The 25,199-nt window shown below is 49.5% G+C and overlaps 1 protein-coding gene across 2 annotated transcripts in view; it reads left to right on the top strand.

The window, feature by feature from the left end:
• The window catches only part of LOC144950966 (protein Jade-1-like), a 136,606-nt gene that overhangs the window by 22,311 nt on the left and 89,096 nt on the right, over window positions 1-25,199 (top strand). The window contains exon 1 of one of the 2 annotated variants that reach the window (XM_078881153.1): window positions 22,705-23,150. The exons of the other annotated variant lie outside the window; for it this stretch is intronic. Within the exon in view, the coding sequence (XP_078737279.1) occupies window positions 22,904-23,150 (247 nt within the window). The 5' untranslated portion in view covers window positions 22,705-22,903. Of the gene's footprint in view, window positions 1-22,704; window positions 23,151-25,199 lie in introns of those variants that run through there. 2 annotated transcript variants of the gene reach the window in all.

Raw genomic sequence — 25,199 nt, 5'->3', positions numbered from 1 at the left:
AATTTTACTGTTTGTTGCGGTTGAACCCAAATCAAGAGCCGAATGACTCACTGGGTAAATCCTAATAAATGAAACTGAAACTAGCGATGATTGGCCAGCATCAGTGGCGAGCAATATCAGAACCCTGGTTGTCCTGCCTCCCCACACCTCACTCAACCGCACCGACCGGCGCGGTGAAGTATGGGCCAGAGAAAGCAGCATAGACTGGCACGGCATGCGCGGGGCCTGTTACCTTCTGATGGAATGAGGATGGATGGAATTGTTCGTCGCTTGTTTGCGTCCCTATTGAATTGTACTGAAAAAAACCTCCGCGGCAATTCTTGAGGCTTTTGGGAAAGCCAAGAGGCGAAATCGTTGGCTCAGCCGAGGAGCCGCCCTGTCCGCTCGTCCACCCGAGTCTGTACTTTTATACTGGTAGGAACATCCTGGTTACACCAGCCCACAGGGGATTATTGTGTCCGTCCGTCGTGCAGGGAGGGGCTGGGTGGGGAGGGAGGAGCTGGGTGGGGAGGGGAGGGTGGGGAGGGGCTGGGTGGGGAGGGGCTGGTCACTGTATTACATTGCTCTTTTTTTCTTTTTTTACCTTTTCTTGTTTCATTGTATGTAATGGCAGAGATTAGGGATTAATAAAGTACAACCAAAACCACAATCATATAAACAAAAAATTATTTCATAGCAATATATTGGAGGGGACATTTTGAGCATATTTGAATATATATTATAATTACGGCCTTGATGTATATTTTTGAAAAGACTAACATCTTTACATGTGTGCTCATCAGTGAGAGCGAGTTTGCCTGCTATATCGTGCTCATTTCTTGAAACAGTTGATTCTTTAAGTAGAATACGGAGGCTCTCTCAATGTTCATAATAAAGGTTTTTGGGTTAGATCGCGTAAGTATAAATGCGTCGAAACCCTCCAGCGAAACGTCGTACTCAGATTGTAAATATTGTGGATTCACTCTCCAACACACTGGTGGGCTGAAGTAACTATTTGGCGTTTTGTTTACGTTACAAATCCCTTACTGATTGGCCGTGTTGGGTGGTGGAGGGTTTCGACACATTTATACTTACGCGATCTAACCTAAAAACCATTATGAATAACATTGGTCGCGAAAGCCTTACGTGTTAAAGCTCCCTTCATGTATTGGCTTGGCGGCTTGTTTTTTATTTATCACAGTGGCCCATCATAATAAACTTCATACTCGGCGGAGTTTTTGTGGATGTTCTCAATTTCGCCTATCACTCGGCCTATCACTTAACAGTGTATATTGCTTTATATGAACACACGTATGTACGAAGACAAAGGATCCCCCGTATAGCCTGTAACAGACTGTTGGGGCAAGTGCTGTGAGGGAGCACCTATGAAGGCCGGCACGGTACAACGAGAGTTTGGGTGGGCAACACCACGCCCGGCCGCCTTCGTCTCCCCAGTGGCGATGTTTACAACCCCGCACCGGGTGCTCATTTGCAGCTAAGTCTACCTAGGGGGAGGCTCAGAACCAGTTCGGAGATTATCGTCACCGCTGTTGACCGTGAGCGGGAATCGAACTCGGGTCGCCGTGTTCGTAGCGCAGCGTAGCACTAACCGCTACTACACTGCCGCTCCCCATGTATGTACACGCATGTATATGTAGTGTGGCACAAGTCGGAGACGAGGTAGTTGCAGGAGGCACCTTCTTTATTGACACTCCTTAGGTTCAATAGTCTCGCCTCCTTCCTTCTCGATGTCGTACAGCCCGGCCTAGACACAACCCTCACCGTGTTGCACCGACGGCGTCGATCGAGATCAGCCAACAACTGTCCGGCCGCGCAATGATCGGGCGAAGGGCGGCAGCGACGACGAGACGAGTGCACTCCCCAGAACCGGCAGCCCGGAGCACTCGCTCTCCGCTGCTTTTATTCTACTCGGCGCGGCTTGGCTCCACCATAGCCGCGCCTCCCTTCTCGAACCCACTAGAGGGTTCCAAGGGGCTTTCCCGATGAGGTCTTCCTTGACCCTTGCCCCAGCTCCTCTGCCCTGCCGGCACACACACAGCCGAGTATATGCTTGACGGCGTGAGTGCGCTAACTGTCCACCGCAGTCGGCGCTGTGTCACTGCACATGCATAGACACAGCCCTTTGTCAATCCACGGCTGGTTGAGGGCTCCCCCATACCGTGCGGGTGATGGGGATTAATTGACCATACTTCACTATCCTGGTCAGTGCGTGCTGGTGGGAGGGTGGAGAGCATCAGCGTGGGGTGGCATAGAAATACCGTACAACCCATGTTTTTTTTTCGCTTGCGTGTTTATAAGCCTCGCAGGAGCCTATAAGAAACTGGCTGTGGACGGTGACCACCCGTGCAAAAAGTCACGATCCAGGCTCAACTCGTAGCTAGCTCAGTCGCACTGCGGGTGATAATCTGGCAACAGGCTGTAGACACACAGACAACAACAACCGCCATTCGCCACTAAGTGGCGGTGACTACACCACGACGCTTCTGCCAGGCCATGTGCACCTTGAGGCCATGTGAAGTGTCGAACGCCCGCTGGCAGGAGGTCACGGGGCAGACCCAGCAGGTGCCACGAGTCGACTGACCGAGATGACCGAGATGACTGGCTGATGCTCCACCTGTGCCCCCTACTGTGCCAACTTGCTGTGCTTTAGCCACCCGGCGCTCCGCTCGTTGTTGTGAGCGTCGCTCCTCCGCCCTCAGTTGTTGTTGGAGGGCGACTTGCCACACACACACAGACACACACGTGACACTTAATCACACGTGACCTCACGCTCTGTGACGCCTGCTCCTGCCGGCAGGGTTGATGCCACAATGGCGGCTTATTTGTGTGGCACTCAAATGGAAGAGAGATTATGAAATAGAGGAGGAGCAGGAGAGCGGGGAGAATGATGCGGGCAGGGGGTGGGCGGCTGCACCGTGTGTGTGTGTGTTACTATGTGTGTGTGTTACTATGTGTGTGTGTCTGTGTGAATGTATATGTTACTATGTGTGTGTGTCTGTGTATATGTATGTGTGTGTGTTTGTTACTACAGTATTTGTGTGTCTGTGTGTGTGTTTGTGACTATATGTGTGTGTCTGTGTGTGTGTTTCTGTTACTGTGTGTGTGTTTGTTACTGTGTGTATGTCTGTGTTTGTTACTGTGTGTGTATGTGTGTGTCTGTTTGTATGTGTGTATGTTACTGTGTGTGTCTGTGTGTGTGTATGTTACTGTGTGTGTCTGTGTGTATGTGTTTGTTACTGTGTGTGTGTTTGTTACTGTGTGTGTGTCTGTGTGTGTATGCGTGTACCTGTTTGTTTGTGTCTCTGTGTATGTGTATGTTACTGTGTGTGTCTGTGTGTATGTGTTTGTTACTGTGTGTGTCTTTGTTACTGTGCGTCTGTGTGTGTTTGTTACTGTGTGTGTCTGTTTGTTACTGTGTGTCTGTGTGTGTATGTGTGTGTGTATGTATGTGTGTGTATGTGTTTGTTACTGTGTGTGTCTGTGTGTATGTGTTTGTTACTGTGTGTGTGTCTGTGTGTGTGTGTTTGTTACTGTGTGTCTGTGTGTGTCTGTGTGTGTGTGTTACTGTGTGTGTATGTGTGTTTGTTACTGTGTGTGTCTGTGTGTGTCTGTTTGTGTGTGTGTTTGTTACTGTGTGTGTCTGTGTGTATTTGTTACTGTGTGTGTCTGTTTGTTACTGTGTGTCTGTGTGTGTATGTGTGTGTCTGTGTGTGTGTATGTGTGTGTTTGTGTTTGTTACTGTGTGTGTCTGTGTGTATGTGTTTGTTACTGTGTGTGTCTGTGTGTGTGTGTTTGTTACTGTGTGTCTGTGTGTGTGTGTTTGCTACTGTGCGTGTGTGTGTATGCCTGTGTGTGTCTGTTGGTGTGTGTGTTTGTTACTGTGTGTGTCTGTGTGTGTCTGTTTGTGTGTGTGTTTGTTACTGTGTGTGTCTGTGTGTGTATTTGTTACTGTGTGTGTCTGTGTGTGTGTTTGTTACTGTGTGTGTCTGTGTGTGTCTGTTTGTGTGTGTGTATGTTACTGTGTGTGTCTGTGTGTACGTGTTTGTTACTGTGTGTGTCTGTGTGTGTGTTTGTTACTGTGTGTGTCTGTGTGTGTCTGTTTGTGTGTGTGTATGTTACTGTGTGTGTTTGTTACTGTGCGTGTGTGTGATGCGGGGGGGGGGCTGAACGGGATGTGTGTTTTTCCAAGGCCAAACTTTCTATTCATTATGGGAATCGGTATTGTAGCGACCCCAGTTCGATTCCCGCTCACGGCCAACACCGGTGACGATTATCTGAACCGGGCATGGGCCTCCCCTAGATCGACTCAGCCTCAAATGAGTACCCGGTGCGGTGTGTAAACATCGCCTCTGGGGAGACAAAGGCGGCCGGGCGTGGTGCTGGCCACCACCCACTCTAAGGCCACACTGTGTAGATGCACACGTCTATTTGTGTGTGAGTACTGTGAGTAGTTTACTGTGTGAGTACTGTGAGTGAGTATTGTGTGTAGCGGGAGTGTGGGAATTATACCAAAAAAATACCACGCGTCAAAAGTGATGGTTCGCTCACAATCTCACACACACACACGACATCTCTTTCATACGCACACTTGCACTCTACACGGAAAAAAAGACAAAGATCCCCCCTATAGCCTGTAACAGACTGTTGGGGCAAGTGCTGTTAGCGAGTAGCACCTATGAAGGTCGGCACGGCACACGAGGGAGTGGATGGCCAGCACCACGCCCGACCGCCTTTGTCTCCCCAGTGGCGATGTTTACACACCACACCAGGTACTCATTTGAGGCTGAGTTGACCTAGGGGAGGCCCAGGACCGGCTCAGATAATCGTCACTGGTGATGGCCGTGAGCGGGAATTGAACTCGGGTCGCCGGGTTCGTAGCAGAGCGTGCGAACCACTACACTACCGCTCCCCACTCCACAACAACAACCGCCATTCGCCACTAAGTGGCAGTGACGTCACCACGACGCTTGTGCCAGGCCATATGCACCTTGAGGCCACGTGAAGTGTCGAACGCCCGCCGGCAGGAGGTCACGGGGCAGACCCAGGTGCCACGGGTCGACTGACTGAGATGACCGAGATGACTGGCTGATGCATCACCTGTGCCCCCTACTGTGCCAACTTGCTGTGCTTTAGCCACCCGACGCTTCGCTCGTTGTTGTGAGCGTCGCTCCTCCGCCCTCCGTTGTTGTTGGAGGGCGACTGCCTCCAACTGCCCAGTAGCGTCCTTCACGAGCCTCCTCCACAGAGGCCGATCTTGACACCGCTGGTACCAGTCATCGGCAAGTCCACTCAGCTCCACATCCTCTTGTACCACACCACTCCATCTCTTCTCTAGCCCGTGCCGCGCCTGTTTAGTCCCCTCCATCCGGCCGAACATAAGCTGTTTAGGCATGCGGTGACTTGGCATGTGGGCTACATGGCCCAGCCAACGCAGCCTTGGAGGAGCTCACCGATGGGACTTTTTCCAGATCTTTCAAGGATTTGTGAGTTCCTCACACAATCCAGCCTGGTTAAACCCAGGATGGATCGTAGGCAGGTCAGTCTAAATGTTTCTAACCGGCGAAGATGTTCTATTAGGGAGTCGTACGTTTCGCAAGCGTAGAGAAGGGAGGGAATGATTGTGGCCAAGAAGACCTGAAGCTTCGTGCGGGGCGACAGACCAGGTAGCTTCCACACAGCGTTACGCAACCAATGAAAAGATACAGTAATCCCTCGCCACTTCGCGGTTCAAGTTTTGCGGCCTCAGTGCATCGCGGATTTTTCAAAAATATTCATCGAAAAATAAAAATTCAAAAATACCGCCATATCGGCAGCCGCATTGCGGAAAGCAGCGTTGTTTCATCGTGATGCGCGAGAAAACGGTTTCCCAAGATGCCAGACAAAGAGAGAAACTCTCTCAGAGGCTTTGTACATACTGTACCCACGGGCACTCAGACAAGGCACGTGATTGGTTCCCGGCGCGAGATCGACGAATGAGAGCACGAGTGGATGTACAGTATCCCGTGAGCTGATTGGCTGCGCATCATAATACGTATCGTATGAGAGAGAGAGTGAATGTATAATATTAAGGTTTTATAATTAAATATATTTAAGTAAAATATATGTGAGTGAGTGAATGTATAATATTAAGGTTTTATAATTAAATAGATTTAAGTAAAATATATATATAAAGTATAAATATACATATTTTAAACATTCTGGTACCCACACACACATATACGGAAATTCCTAGGGGGGCCAATCCTACTTCGCGGATTTTCACCTATCGCGAGGGGTTCCGGTCCCCATTAACCGCGATAAACGAGGGATCACTGTAATGCCGCTCGACAGATTCGGAGTGAGACCTCTGCTGTTAAACCTGAGCCGGTCATAAGCACACTGCCCAGATATGGGAAACTCTCCACTCTCTCCACAACTGCCCCATCACCAATTGGCACACTGCCCAGATATGGGAAACTCTCCACTCTCTCCACAACTGCCCTATCACCAATTGGGAGTTGTAGGGGTGGAGTGTCTGATGGTACGAAATACCCTGGCAAGTGCTTAGTTTTGGTGGGGCTGATGGTAAGGCCCCACCTCCAGGTTTAGCAGCAGCGATTAACAGATCATCAGCATACATAACATGGTTGAGCAATAGGGAGCCATCCCTTGACCTTACCCGGGCATCAATCAGCCTCCCATTATATCTGTACCAGATGGAAATTCCTCCGGACCAGCCATTGAAGGCCTCACGAGCTACGTGGTCACTTAAATAATGTGGGAGCCAGAGGGCATCCCTGTCGCACCCCAAGGTGTAGAGAGAATGGCTCCGACTCCCGGCCACGTAGTTTTACCCGGGCCCACTCACCATCATGAAGGTCCTTAATGATCGTGAGCAGAGGGTCAGGGACTCCGAAAGCAAGAAGAACAACCCAGAGCCCAGGCCTACTGATGGTATCATAGGCCTTGACCAGGTCAATAAAGCAGAGATGTATGCAGGTCTTGTTGGAATTCCCTACACCTCTTCTGTAGCAGATGGACTGAAAATATGGTATTCGTGCAGGACTGCCCTTTCCTGAAACCGCATTGGGGCTCCGCAAGCCTCTCCTCAGCATGCCTAGCAAGGCGATGTTGAATAATCCTTTCCCAGCACACTGAGGAGTGAGATGCCCCTGTAGTTGTTACAGTCTGTGCGGTCCCCTTTCTTAAAGAGGGGGACCACCAGGGCATCCTTCCAATCCTGCGGAACCCGTCCAGTGGTCCACACTGTTGTTATGAAGTCATGTAGGGCAGTCTGTGCACAAACGCCACCCTCCCTCAGCAATACGTTTGTGAGATCATCTCTGCTCGGTGCCTTTCCTGGTCTCAGACTCTGGATTGCCCTCAGTACTTCCTCCACAGATGGCACCTCAGCCAGCCACTCACAAGCGGTGACTTCTTCTTCCAATATTTGAGGCACCACAGCCTAGGCAGGGTCATCTCCACTTTGTCCCACGTTGTTTTCCTGGGTGAGGGATTTTCCCTCCCCTAGGACCTCACAGAAATGCTCAGCAAATCTGAAAACCTGTTCCTGGTGGTCAGAGATTGGATCACCGTTCTTTCCCCTAATGATGGTACTGTAATAGGTGTGGTGCTGCAGGTTACTTTTTTGATGGAGTTAAAGAGCGATTTGTGATCCCGGGCCACTGAGGCAGACTCCATCTTCTCAGCAACCCGCGACCACCACCCATCCTTGCAGCGCCTCGTGGCTCTCCAGACCTCCGAGCGAAGGCTGCGGTAAGCCTCCTCATTTTCTGCCGTGGGATGCTGTAGCCGATGAGAGTGGGCCTGGTGGCTTTTTCTCAGCCAGCTTGAACACCTCCTCTGTCAGCCAGGGTCTCTGGGGAGGTCTGGACCGTGTATCCAAAGCAGTCATTGCAACTGCATGAGCCACAGTCCTAAACCCATTTCCCCTCGACATCAGGAGGAGTGGGGGACGATGCCAACCCCAGCCGCAAGCGATGTTGAAATTCTCACTTGCAACTTTCATCAGCTAGCTTAGACCATGCCACTAAGGGTTTAAATCGGGTTCTGGGTGTACACCCACCACCGGAGAGGAAGAAGATGCGCCGATGCCGGAAGAGCGTGTTGGTAATTACAAGGCCATGGGCTGCACAAAAATCGAGCAGCCTCCTGCCGTATGTTATTGAGCTGATCTGGCCTATGCCTTCCAATAACTCCAGAACAGGTGCCAGCATCATGACCAACTCGGGCATTGAAGTCACCCAACAAGATGACTCTATACCGAGGGGCCACTTTAGCTAGCACCTGTGACAGGAGGTCATAGAAGGCATCTGACTCATTGACCTTGCCTGCATCCCTCCACGGATGTTCGTCTTCAGTGGGGGCATAAGTAGCCACGACCACCACTCCTCGCCTCTGGTTGATGGGAAGGTGAGCTCAAAGTAGCCTGGAGCTACTTTGAGCTTCCAGCTTCCCAGACCTCACCGCCACGAGTCTCACACAGTCACACACACAGTAACACGCACACAGTCACACACGTACAGTCACACACATACGTTATCTCTTTCCCACGCACACTTGCACTCCACACTCTACACACACATTCACTCGCGAAGACACAAGAACAACAACACTCACAAAGACTTATTTTATACATATACATTGCCATGCAAAGATTGTTTTACAACAAAATTTGGAATAAATTTTGGAGATTGAATACCTATCGGGCCAAACACTGTTAGCAGGTATCTCTTGAAGCTGGAATGGCACAAGAAGAGTTGTTTTTTTCAATAAATGATGGTTTCTGAGCACAGGCCCAATAACGCTAAGCGGCCAGTAACAAACGTCGCGTTCAAAGGCATAATAGATGAGAGTAAATCCGCGTCTGGAATTGAGCAAGGTATTACCAATTTGGGAGGGGGGGGAAGGTGACAAGGGCAGGGAATTCCAACATGGAGCAGTGCGAGGGAAGATGTGGGGGCCGACGTCCACCCACCGCCCTCGCTGGGCAGGTGGGGCGCGACGTCTGCCCCTTCCGCTCCCTCCTCCACCGCATTGATCGGCTCCTGCCAGGCCCCTGCCGACCAGGTGATTGCCCCCCCCCCCCCCGCAGTAGTGCCCTCTGTGAGGGACACAGCTAAACTGTTGGCTCACCGCCGCACGGAGTTAACCCACACTCGTCCGTGTACACCACAGCCAACGCTAATGCAGGGCCGCAACCACGCTCGCACCTGCGGGCGATTATCTCCTAGCATGCGCGCACACGCTGCGGCTCCGCGTTCACTCTCCCGTGCACACCACCACTCACGCTAACGCGGCGCATAGCGGTACGGCCGCACCCTCACCCGCAAGCGATTTCCTCTTAACGCGCGCACACGCTGCGGCTCCGCGTTCCCTCTTCTCGCAAAGCGTTTCCCCACACAGTCGCTCCACACGTAAATCGCAGACACCACACCGATGTTCTGTGCTAGATTTTATACACACTACCTGGAGGGAATATTTCACGAGAAGGGCCTAACTCTGCCTAAGTGCCCAGTCACTCAAACGTCCTACCACGTACCTCGAAGGAGGTACGAAGGACAATAAGCTAAACACAACAACAACTCGCTGGCGTCACACGGATGCTGCGAGCGGCTCAAGAAGGCAGGGAGTGGACCTTGGCGGCCCAGAGGTTGAAGACAAGAGAGTGAGAGTCGTCCCGGAATCCCCTTTTTATGCCCCTAACTTCAAAGGCCCGGGGTGATGTCGTACCGCGTGGCCAATCGGGCGCCAACCTCTGATCACTGCTCACTTGGACCTTGTGCCACGAGGAGTGCTGCTGCTCCGCCCACCCATTGTTCTCCCGTGCTCGTTAATTCTGACCTCCTGGTCTGCCCTTCTTGCCTAATATTCCACCCTCAGCCTCTCCCAATGTCGTGAATGACTCATTGCGGCTGGCCCAGTGAACCTTTTTGCGCCCATACAATTTTAAGCCAACTCAGGGGCACCGTAATGTGATCTGTCCTGTGAGGGTCGGCCAATTTCCTGGCACCGGGAAACCGTGGGACTTTCCTCCTAGGGGCCCTTTGGATTAAAATCCCCACCAGGACACTACGTGTGTGCGCTGCATGTGGGTGCTCAGGGTGTGTGCTCAGCGTGGGGGCCAGGGGGGAGTCGCGGCGCTGCCGAGGTGGTACCACAAAGACGCAGAGGTGGTCGCCTTTGTGATCTGGAGCGTGGTGGGTGAGTGGGCGAGCGAGTGAGTGTGTGGCTGAGTATCTTGGCCTCGCTGTGCGCTGCGTTGCACCGCTAGTCGAGTAGATAACCTTGCGTTCAATAAACCCTCGGAGCCAGGATGAACATCCGACTCCAATCGTCATTTATTGATTTTAACAAGGTAAAACTGGTGAGAAAACACAGATACAGCATCTGTTATAACCCGGAAACACCAACACAATGAACACCACAGCATCAGAACATTGTCTTAGATAACAATAGATCCTGGACGGACCAGGCCCCTACATTACCACTGAACAACTACACAAGAGCACAAGCCGGTGCGTTGCATAAAGGCACATCGTGTATTCATCCCACTGCACCCAAAATGTACAGCATTACACATAACACTAAACTGTGGATGAGATACTTCGTCATCTTTACTCTCAGGATCGCAACATAGCCACCTGGGCACAAGTCTGACTCGACCTACTAAATCACAAGTAACATCCACAATAAGGAAAGTTGCAGGCTTCGTTGCTAACTAGGCCTCGTATTTACTACAACAACAACTATAATGGTCATTCCAACATTACAACAGCATTGCCAATATTATAATAATATAAACAAACTTACAGACAATGATTCTCAAAGTCCCACGATGGACAACTGCGTCTGGCTTCACTGAGACGCGATGTGTGCCGCCATCTTGACTTATCTGTGTAATGGCCGACGCCCGCGTGGTTCAGTGGAAATCTAAAATCGTAACTTCCTGGTCACGTGACCAAAATTAGCATCAAAAACAGGAAATTCCTGTAAACATACGCCCCCCCCCATCTGCCGTGCGGCAAAACTTCTGCCGTGAAACAGAACACTGAGTGAGTGTGTGGCTGAGTGGGTAAGTGAGTGGGCGAGCGAGTGAGTGTGTGGCTGAGTGAGTGGGTAAGCATGTGAGCGTGTGGCTGAGTGAGTGGGTAAGTGGGCGAGCAAGTGAGTGTGTGGCTGAGTGAGTGGGTGAGCGATTGGGTAAGCTAGTGAGTGAGTGGCCGAGTGAGTGGCTGAGTGAGTGGTTGAGTGGGTGAGCGAGTGGGTGAGCGATTGGGTGAGCTAGTGAGTGAGTGGCCGAGTGAGTGGGTGAGTGGTCGAGCGAGTAAGTGAGTGGCTGAATGAGTGTGTGGCTGAGTGAGTGGCTGAGTGAGTGGGCAAGCAAGTGAGTGTGTGGCTGAGTGAGTGGGTGAGTGGGCGAGCGAGTGGGTGAGCGATTGGGTGAGCTAGTGAGTGAGTGGGTGAGTGGGCGAGCGAGTGTGTGGCTGAGTGAATGGGTGAGCGTGTGAGCGTGTGACTGAGTGAGTTGGTAAGTGGGCGAGCGAGTGAGTGAGTGGCTGAGTAGGGAGCAGTAGTTCAGTGGTTAGCACGCTTCGGCGACCCAAGTTCGATTGCCGTTCACGGCCGACACCGGTGACGATTATCTGAACCGGTCCTGGGCATCCCTAGATTGATTTAGCCTCAAATTAGTACCTGGTGCGGTGTGTAAAAAAATAATCGCCGCTAGGGAGACAAAGGCGACCAGGCGTGGTGCTGGCCACCCACCGCCTCGCGTGCCGTGCCGGCCTTCATAGGTGCTGCTCGCTAACAGCACTTGCCCCAACAGTCTGTGAAGGCTACAAGGGGGATCTTTGTCTTTTATTTTGGCTGCGTGCGTGAGTGAGCGGATGGGGCGCTTGGTGTGGCCGAGTGAATGGGTGAGGGTTGTTGATGAGACGAAACCGTCAGGTAGCTCCGAGTCCCCAACGTGAATGGAGGAATCAATGAGTGAAGTCGACGGGAAGGGTGGCCAATTAATGAGAGGGGCTGCACACGCTGCAATAGCCACCACTCATGGTCCAGCGATGCCTCTATTTCACTCCCTGCGCAGGATCTCATTCTCTGTGTATGTTGAACTTCTTTCGCACCGTACGTAGCCAACCGTTTTGATCGGAGGTGCGAAGGACAATAAGCTAAACACAACAACAAGCAGTTCTCAAGGGATGAGTTTTCAATTTCGTATAGTGGTGTAGTGTTTAGCGTAGTGTATAGTGTAGTGTATAGTGTAGTATATGTTGAACTTCTTTGGCACCGTATGTAGCCAGCCACGCTAATCGGAGGTGCAGGGGAATAACACAAAACTAAACACAACAAGCAGTTGTAAAGAAATCAACTTTCAATTTAGTAAATGGTAGTGGTGTAGTGTATAGTGTACTGTATAGTGTAGTGTACTGATTAGTAGCGTATGTATGTTGAACTTCTTTCGCGCCCTACGAAGCCAACCGTGCTAAACGGAGATGTGCGGGGGGGGGGGGGTCAACAACACGTATCAAAACACACAACACTCATTTCTAAATAAATGAGTATTCAATGAAGACGACATCAAAGTGCGCGGCTCCCCGTAGGCTTCCTAAACTAACATCGGCAAAGGAGCGTTCCAGATGGCCGCGGAAGCAGCGCATCCGAAAAGCGCCGTGCGGACGACGACGACGACGATGATTGTGGTGGTTTTAAATGCTCCTTGATGATCCATCACCACGGTGGTCGAGTTCCTGCCTCGCCAGTGAAGTTCCATCGCCAGGCCTGTTCACCGCCACGTGCATCCACTCCCAAGTCCATTTGCTTTTCTCAACTGTCGAGATGATACGAACAAAAAAACGATGTGTTGTTTGTTCTTGTTGTGTAATATTGTTGTTGTTCACATATTATTGTTAGCACAATCGCATTGCTTGTTGATGACATTGTTGATGATACTTACAATTGTCGTTGGTGTTATATATATATTTCTTAAGTTGTTGATGTCAATATCTTATTATTGTTGCTGTTGAAGTATCGGAAATGACGGCAGGAAACTTCTTGACGGGTAACACACCTTTTATTAAATCTTGACTTGTCACAATACAACGTGTGGTCTCTATTCTTCCGACGACACACTTTACTTAACTCGTGTAGACTCTCTGCCTCTGGCTACGCTCTTTACTTAACTCGTGCAGACTCTAGGCCTCTGGCTACACACATCACTCGTCTCGTGTAGACCCTAGGCCTCTGGCTACACACTCCACTCGTCTCGTGTAGACTCTAGCTCTCTGGCTACACACATCACTCGTCTCGTGTAGACTCTAGCTCTCTGGCTACACACATCACTCGTCTCGTGTAGACTCTAGCTCTCTGGCTACACACATCACTCGTCTCGTGTAGACTCTAGCTCTCTGGCTACACACTCCGCATGCTGACACTGCATGCTCACCCTACACTCCGCCTCTGGGTTACACAGAGTCCGGGTCCTCACAGGACAGCGGGACTGGGTACCGCAGGGCCCTGTCTCTTCCTCTCTGTCTTCAGTCTTCGCTGGTTACACTCTCCCCGTGCGCCTCTGCGCATCACCTTATATAGTCCCTCCTCCCGGGAGACGGAGCGGATGCGGACCTCGATGTGAGCATCGCTCCTTAGTGAACCAATCACGACGCGCTATCTCTACGATCCGCTTTCCCCCAGCGCGTGTTTCCACTCATCACCCAATCACGTCGCGCTGCCACCCGATCACTCCCACACCAGCGCATCACCGGCACCCAGCCAATCAGCACCACACAACACACGATCCCGCGCTGACCCCTGATCCCTCACCGTCAGCGCGTCACCACACACACATCCAATCCCGACGCGCTGGCACCTGATCGCTACCCCAGCGCGTATCGCCACTACACTGTTATTGCAATCTTATTGTTTGTTGATGTCATTATTGCTCGTGACATTGTTGATATTTCAAGTCGTCGTTGGTGATTATATTGGTTCACGTTGTTAATGTTATCATCATGTTGCTGTTGTTGTTGATGACTGTGGGGGATTATTCGGAAGAAAAAAAACGAACAGCAAGGAATCCATTCCGCGTGCGATCGACGTTTCCACCAACGTGTGATTCCGAGCACCATGCCTTGCACTTTTTAGTTCTTGGTTCAAATTTTTTTTCTTTCGTCGCTTTGGCCCACACATTCACGGCCCATGTGGTCATGGCCGACTGTACGGCGTTACGCACCGCGGATTATGTGTATACTCTCTTCGTTCAAATATTTCCAAAGACACTCCAGCCTGCCGTTGTTCTCTGATTTAACTGTCCACGGGTAAACATTCTGCTGCGTTTTATTGTTAGTTGTCGTGGTGGTGGTTGTTGTAGTGATCGTATGAATATGTAGCTGGTAACACGAGTAAGCTTCGATAACACAGGGTTTTTTTGGGTTAAATCACGTAAATATAAATGTTTCGTTAAACCTGACACAGCCAATTAGTAAGGTTTGTCACGTAAGCAGAACGTGCCAATTCGTCACTAGTGTAGAGGTGTAATTGTGTATGGGAGCGGATGGCCAACAAACACAAGGGGCGTGGTTAGGGCCGTACACATAGGAGGTGCTCACACCGACGTCCGCACCTGCATCCCCCACGGGCCCCTCCCGGGGGCCGAGTACTATAAAAGGTGGTGAGCCGGAGGGCTCGAGGTCGGGGGTATCAGCTTTAACCAGCGAAGACGGAAGACCAGCTAGCATAGGCCCCGGAGCTCCCCTGGCTCGCTGTCCTTATCAGGGCCGACCAGGGCAAGCCGGTGGCGTGGCCCCGAGAGCCCAGACTGACGAGCCGGTCTGGAGACTCAGGGAGCCGGGATCCCAGCTTGACCAGGGCTGGGATAGGTAGCCTCCCCTAGCTCCGTAGTGGAGGACTTGGGCGTAGGTTAGCGGGGTTAGAAGTTGTGTATCCCTGTAGCCGAGTGAAGGGGACGATACCCCCTTAAGTATTGTGTGTACCCATTACTGTGCACAAGTTGGTGTCAATAAATAAGTGTGCCTCCGACCCTGTCGTCAAGCCTCCTGATACTTACTACACTAGTATAGCACACCTGTGTTGGAGAACAAATCCACAACATTTACAATCTGAATACGATGTTTAGCCAGTAATTACACCTGGCTTCATCAGGCAACAGCCAGATTTGGGTGGTGGCGAGCAGGGGCGGTTTCTTCATTAGGGCGATTGGGCGACGCACCACCAATGTCATTCAACCACAGAGTCACGCTAGCCGTCACTGTGCCTCTGGATATAGTCCAATCAGCGTCATGCTACGTTCTGTGGAGTACCGCCTCTTTTTGGGCGATTTCCCTCCGGCTGAGAATCGCCCCGAGTGGTCCCATAGACTTACATTCAAAGATGTTTTTTTCCGAACGGGGGGCGCTGCAATGCATTCTCTATGGCTTCCGGGAGGGCTCGCACTAACGTGCTTACGTCATCATACGTAAGCACGTTTCATCCAACAAAATTATTTGTCGCCACCTAGTGGAATCTTTAATAAAATAAACATGAGTGGATTGTATTAATAGTGAGTATAGAAACAAACAAGATGAATTGTAAGAGTCACTTTATTTTTCATTAATATTAAAAAAGTGAAGTTGCCTTTACATGCTTAAGCTGTTAATTTATCCTTTGCATGGGTGGACCTTATCCTTATCAATCATCCAGACATTTGCCCCCCCTGAGAGATTTTGCAGGAGCCGCCACTGGTGGCGAGTTTAACGACACATTCATTGTTCTGCCCCATGGCAGATATGGGGGTGTGTTTACATATAAACTTGCTGATATGATGGTGCTGAGTTTGGTCACGTGACCAATAACTTCCGAGTTAAGGGTCTCTAAGTCACGAGGCCACGAGGGGGTGTCAGCCATTACACAGAGTACAAAATGGAGGCACAATTAGCGTCTCAGTGAAGACAGGTGCATCTGTTCATTGGAGCACTTTAAGAAGCATTGTTTTAAGAAGCATTGTAAGTTCGTTTATCTTCTCATATTACTGGGAATGCTGTTATAATGTTGGGATTTGCCGTTATGCTATAAATGCCTTTATAATGCTGTTAAATTGTTATGATGAATATAGGGCAGAGGTGGGACAAAGTCATTGTTATGCAAGTCCAAGTCGAGTCGCAAGTCATCAAATTCATGACTCGAGTCTGACTCGAGTCCAAGTCACATGACTCGAGTCCACATCTCATAGGTGGGACAAAGTCATTGTTATGCAAGTCCAAGTCGAGTCGCAAGTCATCAAATTCATGACTCGAGTCTGACTCGAGTCCAAGTCACATGACTCGAGTCCACACCTCTGATATAGGGCCTAGTTAACAACGAAGCCTACCACTTGCATTATTGTGAAAGGTCTTTGTAGTGGGATAAGTCGAGCCAGACTTGTGCAAATGTAACTTAAATGCGATCTTGAGAGCAAGGATGAAGAAGTATCTCATCCACAGTTTAGTGTTATATGCAGCACTGTACATTTAGGCTGCAGTATGGTGATTACACAAAGTGACCTTATTTAACACAGTAGGTTATTCTCCTGTTGTATAGCTATTCAGTACAAATGTAGGTGCCTGGTCCATCCAGTACCTATTGTAGAGATTCATGTCATCTAAGACAATGTTATGTAGCTGTAGTGTGCATTGCACTGATATTTGCAAGTATTAACATGCTGTATTTTATGCTGGGTTTTCCCATCAATTTTACCTCGTTTTATTCATATTCTCAGATTTTTTTCGGTAAAGTCACGTAGGTAAAAACATTAAAATTAATGAAAGTAAAATAAAACAAAACAAAATAAAATTCACGACGTTTCGGAGGCAACACAAGTCTCCGTCATCAGGTGGGACCGTCACAGCCGAATTAGCTGCATCAAGTGAAGCAATGATTCAAGATGTAATCCCTTATAAGCAAGTTGAAGGGAGGTGGAGAGGGGGGGAGAGCTTATCAGGCTGTGGTAGCCAATGAATGGAAACGTATCGGGAGGGAGGAGGAGCGGTGATCAAAGACTGCACGCAGTGCTCAACACAATGAATGGAGACGTGTCGGGACGGAGAGCGAGCGGCGATCGTTTTATTCATTAAATACCTTGGAGTCGGATATTCACCCTGGCTCTGAGGGTTTATTGAATGCGAGGTTAACTTCTCGGATAGTGGTGCAACGCAGCGCACAGCGAGGCCAAGACATTTATATTTGTATGCGATCTAACCCCAATAAACCCTATATTATGGATATTGGTCGCAAAAGCCTCCTACGTGTTAAACTGACGAGTAAGCTATGGCCAATGTCGATAAGGCACACTTTATTCCAGAGCAAAAGAAAGTGTTGAGGTCTTATGATTCATTTTCCAAAACGGTCCCGTTTTTTGGGGGATGTTTGTTGGATGTTGGGCCAATTCCATTTAACATGTGTCTCCTCTAGCCTGTGGCACGAAACTGGAAAACCCGAAAAAAGCGGTGCAGAAGACAGAGAGGAGATAAACTCTGGGCACACGCGAGACAACAACACTTAAAGGGGTTCCACACGGATGGATTGTATCCATTGTTCTACTGAAGTGTCCTGGTTCGAGCCAAGAACGTCTGGTACATAGGGTGCATGAATTCCAGACTATGCCTCCCATCCATCGGTCACATGGTGTGGTTGTGTGACGTCCGACGTTTCGCTCCAAGCCCACGACCCTTGTGCGCGTGTGTGTGTGCATGCGTGCAGGCGCTTTGAAGAGGCTGCACCGTGGAGAGGGAAACGTCGGACAAAGTCGTGCCGAACCAGCAAGGGATACGAACCGACAACAACAAACACATCGGAGAGCCGTAGGGCACAACTGGGGGGGGGGTGGAATAAAAAAACCCACTTGCTAGTAAGGGCAATATGTATAATTGTAAAACCATGTGGTGTCTATGAGTCATGGCACAACAGCGCAGGGGGTAGTCTGCATGATGGTCCAGATGTCTTGTGACTGCTCCCCTCCCACCTCCCATTTAAATCTCTTAAAACTTGTTTTTTATAAAACGGGAACAAAAATGTTATGACAGGACAACAAACAAAAAAAGGTAAATTAATTGGGGGAGGTTACAAAACATCTGGTACCCACCCACCCAACCCTCTGTTACATTCTCTCCTGCCGATGGCTAATCTGGGATTTTCACGGGTTTGAATTGTATTCAAACAAACATCAGACTTACATGGATATTACACCCCTACAGTGCGGGCATTACGCGGTGCACAATATTATACGATGGGGAGGCAGGCAATTTTACGACGGTGGTGGCAGCGGCCCGTGTCTACCGCAGTTTTTAAACAGGCGGGACATGTGCAGCATTAAAATATATATATATATTTTTTTTAACACGCTTTAATGAAATGTACCGTCGAGTAATGGCAGAACTCCACGACTCCAGGAAATGGCCCCGAAGCTTGCCATAACTTATGGGACCGTGGCCAATTACAGTCAACATCAGTTGAGCGTGGACAATTAGACCCAAGCCGAAACATATCATATAAAAAAATATTGCTTAAAAAAATATATATATATTTTTAATGATAGAATATAGTATTGTCATCAGTGTGACATAAGTATACCAAGTTTGCAGTCGATACAGCATTGGGAAGTGGGTTAAAGTTGAGTTACAAGATTTGAGGATACGACAACAGAGTGAGTTAAATAAAAGCGTGTAAAATAATGAAAATAAGAAATAGGTTTTTTTTACCCTTTCTGGCAATAAAACAGGTGTTAAGATGTTCAAACATACTTTAATACTGTCCAAAAAGGTCCCATTTTGTAGCTGCTCACTCCATTTCACACACACACAGTACTACTTGGCATCACAAAGATAAAGAACCCCCGTGTAGCCTGTAACAGGCTGTCCGGGGCAAGTTTCAAGTTTCATTTATTAGGTATAGCCCTGTGAGCCATTCGGCTCTTGAATCGGGTGCAACCGCAACAAACAAAAACATGAACAAAAAACATCTTAAAGTGAATGTGACTGAGTGCAAACAGAAAATCCAAGAAAAGGCCGCAAAATATTGCAGAAAAAGCACCGTACACCAACACTGTGTGCAAAAATCCCAGTGGGATGCAAGTCAAACAACAGCAACCACAAAACAACTTAGATTAAGGCCATCAGTCTAATTCTGTACTACAACAAACAAACATGTCCAAACTAAAAAACTTTTAGAAAATCACCAAAATAAAGCCATAAAAGCAATTAAACAGTGGTCATAGGAACTGTGACCGAATTTTCACAATAATGATGTAAACAACATGTACTACCAAACTTTGCAGCCATAGCTGGCTGCATGAGTCACTCCACAACAGTAGGAGAGCATCAGTCGGAGTATCAACATTTTTCAATGCACCTTTAAGATCAGCACACTAAATCAAAACACAGATCATACTTTTCAGCGATCATCCGGAGCGAAACATTGTATTTTAGGCCACTAAATTGCAGTGGCAGCTAGGGGTGTACAACTCCTCTAGAGCAGTTTTGAGTGAAGATCTCAGGTAGTGATTCAAGTTGTAGTTTATTGGCAATAGCATTTCAGACCCTGGGGGCATCAATAGCAAAGGCCCTTCCTCCAGTATTTGTACGGCAATAGGGAAGGTGAAGCTGGTAAATGAGCGAAGACCTTAGGTCAAATTTGTTCTTTGAAACAGAGAGGAGATCCAGCAGGTAATCTGCGGATTTTTTTGTAAGTACATCATGAATAAATAAGATCTGATGCACAAGTCGTCGAACATTGAGAGATGTTAAGTTTGACCCAATGTAGAGATCACAGTGATGAGTCCTATATGGGCAGTTCAATGCAAATCTTAAGGCCGAGTGATACATGTGCTGTTAGCGAGTAGCAGCACCTATGAAGGCCGCCACTGTGACACACGAGGGGGTGGGTGGCCAGCACCACGCCCGGCCGCCTTTGTCTCCCCCAGTGGCGATGCGTACACCACACCGGAACCAGATACTCATTTGAGGTTGAGTCGACTTAGGGGAGGCCCAAGACCGGTTCAGACAATCGTCACCGGTGTTAGTGGCCATGAGCGGGAGTCGAACTTGGATCGCCAGGTTCGTAGCGCAGCGCGCTACCTGCTACACTACATACAGACACAATGTCTGAAGCACCGAGTCCTGTACTTAGACATCGTGGCATAATAATATACTTTGTATACATTCAGATATACAAAGATACATACGATACATGGAGACACACGTGACATACACATACAAACAAAATACTTTACACACATACACAAGTATACATACAGTCTAAGAAAACACGCACACATACACCGACACACACAGTCACATACAGACTAACACAGACACACAAACAACAACCGCCATTCGCCACTAAGTGGTGGTGACGTCACCACGGCCCTTGTGCCAGGCTAGCTGCACGTTGAGGCCACGTGAAGTGTCGAACACCCGCTGGCAGGAGGTCACGGGACAGGCCCAGGTGCCACGGGTCGACTGACCGAGATGACCGAGATGGCTGGCTGATGCACCACCTGTGCCCCCTACTGTACCAACTTGCTGTGCTTTAGCCACCCGGCGCTTCGCTCGTTGTTGTGAGCATCGCTCCTCCGCCCTCCGTTGTTGTTGGAGGGCGACTGCCTCCAACTGCCCAGTAGCGTCCTTCACGAGCCTCCTCCACTGAGGCCGATCTTGACACCGCTGGTACCAGTCATCGGCAAGTCCACTCAGCTCCACGTCCTCCTGTACCACATCACTCCATCTCTTCTCTAGCCCGTGCCGCGCCCGTTTAGCCCCCTCGATCCGGCCGAACAAAAGCTGTTTAGGCATGCGGTGGCTGGGCATGCGGGCTACATGACCCAGCCAACGCAGCCTTGCCTGCCGGAGGAGCTCACCGATGGGACTTTGACCAGATCTTTCAAGGATTTGTGAGCTCCTCACACAATCCAGCCTGGTTAAACCCAGGATGGATCGTAGGCAGGCCAGCCTAAATGTTTCCAACCGGCAAAAATGCTCCACCAGGGGGGTCCACGTTTCGCAAGCGTAGAGAAGGGAGGGAATGACTGTGGCCGAGAAGACCTGAAGCTTCGTGCGGAGCGACAGACCAGGTAGCTTCCATACAGCGTTTCGCAACCGATGAAAAGATATTGCCGCTCGACTGATTCGGAGTGAGACCTCTGCTGTTAAACTGGAGCCGGTCTTAAGCACACTGCCCAGGTATGGGAAACACTCCACTCTCTCCACTACTGCCCCATCACCGATTGGGAGTTGTGGGGGTGGAGTATCCGATGGTACAAAATACCCAGGCAGGTGCTTAGTTTTGGTGGGGCTGATGGTAAGGCCCCACCTCTTAGTGGCACGCTCCAGTCTCAGCAGCAGCAGCGTCTCCAACTCCTCTTCTGAATGAGCAGCTATTACCAAATCATCGGCTTACATAACGTGGTTGACCAATAGGGAGCCATCCCTTGATCGCACCCGGGTGTCGATCAGCCTCCCATTATATCTGTACCAAATGGAAATTCCCCCGGTACAGCTATTGAAGGCTTCACGAACTACGTGGTCAAAATAGATGTTAAATAATGTGGGAGCCAGAGGACATCCCTGTCACACCCCAAGGTGTAGAGCGAATGGCTCCGACTCCCGGCCACGTAGTTTTACCCGGGCCCGCTCACCATCATGAAGGTCCTTAATGATCGTGAGCAGAGGGTCAGGGACTCCGAAAGCACGAAGAACAGCCCAGAGCCCAGGCCTACTGATGGTATCATAGGCCTTGACCAGGTCAATAAAGCAGAGATGTAGGTCTTGTTGGAATTCCATACACCTCTGCTGTAGCAGACGGACAGAAAATATGGCATCTGTGCAGGACCGCCCTTTCCTGAAACCGCATTGGGGCTCCGCAAGCCTCTCCTCAGCGTGCCTAGCAAGGCGATGTTGAATAATCCTTGCCAGGACCTTTCCCGGCACACTGAGGAGTGAGATGCCCCTGTAGTTGTTACAGTCTGTGCAGTCCCCCTTCTTAAAGAGGGGGACCCCTAGGGCATCCTTCCAATCCTGCGGAACCTGTCCAGTGGTCCAGACTGTTGTTATGTCATATAGGGCAGTCTGTGCACAAACGCCACCCTCCCTCAGCATTTGTCTTGGGAGATAATCTCTGCCCGGTGCCTTTTCTAGTCTCAGACTCCGGATCGCCTTCAGTACTTCCTCAACAGATGGCACCTCAGCCAGCCACTCACAGGGGGTGACCTCTTCCAATATTTGAGGCACCGCAGCCTCAGCAGGGTTACAGACAGACACTCACACAGACACACACACATACAGACACACACACAGACAGACACACACACAGACAGACACAGACAGACACACAGACAGACACACACAGACAGACACACACGCAGAGAGTCACACACAGTCACACACAGACAGTCACACGCACAGACAGACACACACAGACACACACATACACACACAGACAGTCACACACACACAGAGACACACACAGACAGTCACAGACACAGACAGACACACACACAGACACACAGACAGTCACACACAGACACACAGACAGACACACACAGACAGACACACAAACAGACACAGACAGACACACAGACAGACAGTCACACACAGACACACACACGGGCACGCAGTTGAGGCACGGGGACACGCTATCTCCTCTCTCTCTCCTATTTATTCAGCGTTGCGTAATGCGTCCCTCTTTTTTTGATTACTGTACTCTCTAGCACACAATCAGCAGGCGTAGAAGGAAGCCTGTGTACGTGTGTGTGTGTCTGTGTCCGTGTGCGCCCGTGTGTGTGTTCGTGTGTGTGTGTCTGTGTGTGTGTCTGAGTGTCTGTGTGTGTGTCCGTGTGTGTGTGTCCGTGTGTCTCTGTGTGTTCGTGTGTGTGTCTATGTGTGTGTGTTCGTGTGTGTGTCTGTGTGTTGGTGTGTGTCCATGTCTCTGTGTGTTCGTGTGTGTGTGTGTCCGTGTGTCTTTGTGTGTTCGTGTGTGTGTGTGTTCGTGTCTGTGTGCCTGTGTGTTCGTGTGTGTGTGTCCGTGTGTCTGTGTGTGCCCGTGTGTGTGTACCCGTGTGTGTGTGCCCGTGTGTGTGTGTCGTGTGTGTGTCCGACGCGCTTCTTATAGTGAAAGGCAGCGAGGTGGGTGCAGTTTAAGCAGCGCTTAGCAAGGCGTTAATATATAACAATATAATAACAATATAATAATATATAATAATGTAATGATAAAGATAATAAACGCCGCGGTTGTCGTCGTAGGCTGTGAAAAGGGTGGCAAGCAGTGACATAACAGGAATTCGGGAGTAGCAGCAGAAGCAGTAACATCATCATCACAGCAGCAGTAACATCATCATCACAGCAGCAGTAACATCATCATCACAGCAGCAGTAACATCATCATCACAGCAGCAGTGACATCATCATCATCACAGCAGCAGTGACATCATCATCATCACAGCAGCAGTATCATCACAGCAGCAGTAACATCATCATCACAGCAGCAGTGACATCATCATCACAGCAGCAGTAACATTATCATCATCATCACAGCAGCAGTAACATCATCATCATCACAGCAGCAGTAACATCATCATCACAGCAGCAGTAACATCATCATCATCACAGCAGCAGTAACATCATCATCATCACAGCAGTAACATCATCATCATTATCACAGCAGTAGTAACATCATCATCATCACAGCAGCAGTAACATCATCATCATCACAGCAGCAGTAACATCATCATCATCACAGCAGCAGTAACATCATCATCACAGCAGCAGTAACATCATCAGCATCACAGCAGCAGTAACATCATCATCATCACAGCAGCAGTAACATCATCATCATCACAGCAGCAGTAACATCATCACATACACACCATCACCATCACCCACAAACCATCACACACCATCACCATCACACACACACCATCACACACACACACCATCACCATCACACACCATCACCATCACACACCATCACACACACACACACCATCACACACACCATCACACACACACACCATCACCACCATCACACACACACCATCACACAATCACACACCATCACACACACCATCACGATCACACACACACCATCACACACCATCACCCACACACACACACCATCACACACCATCACACACACACACCATCACACACCATCACCATCACACACCATCACACACACCATCACCATCACACACACACCATCACCATCACACACCATCACCCACACACACCATCACCATCACACACATACCATTACACACCATCACCCACACACCATCACCATCACACACACACCATCACAAACACACCATCACACACACACCATCACCATCACACACCATCACCATCCCTCATACATCATCATCGTCATCATCACACAGCCAGCATAAAGTTATTGTGCAAACACCATCACCGACATCACCGTTATCATAATTAAAGTTCGTTCATAATCGACATCATAAGCCAAAGCACCATCGTAAAAATGCGGGCCACGCATCGTTATTATACAACACTGATAATGTTCAAACAACACCAGGGACACCAACATAAACTACTGTCACTTTCACCACTATCATCCATCATCATCACCACCATCAACACTATCAACCATCATCATCACCACCACTATCATCACCATCACTACCATCACTATCATCACCCATCACTTTCATCACCACTTTCATCACTATCACCACCACTATCATCACCATCACTATGATCACTACCATCACCACCATCACTATCATCACCACCACCACCATCATCACTACCATCACCACCATCACTATCATCACCACCATCACTTTCATCACCACCACCATCATCACCACTACCATCAATATCATCACCACCACCACCACTATCATCACCACCACCACCACTATCATCACCACCACCATCCCTATCATCATCACCACTATCAACCATCACTATCATCACCACCACCATCCCTACCATCACTATCATCACCACTACCATCACCACTATCATCACCACTATCAACCATCACTATCATCACCAACACCATCCCTACCATCACTATCATCACCACCCCCATCACCACCATCACCATCACCAGCACCCCCATCACCACCACCATCACCCCCATCACCACCACCATCACCCACCACCACCCCCATCACCCCCATCACCATCACCACGATCACCCACCACCCAC

Source organism: Lampetra fluviatilis, chromosome 60, assembly GCF_964198595.1.
Source record: "Lampetra fluviatilis chromosome 60, kcLamFluv1.1, whole genome shotgun sequence".
Taxonomy (NCBI): Eukaryota; Metazoa; Chordata; class Hyperoartia; order Petromyzontiformes; family Petromyzontidae; genus Lampetra; species Lampetra fluviatilis.
The sequence above is the reverse complement of the archived record's forward strand: the minus strand, read 5'-3'. Positions and strand labels throughout refer to the sequence as shown.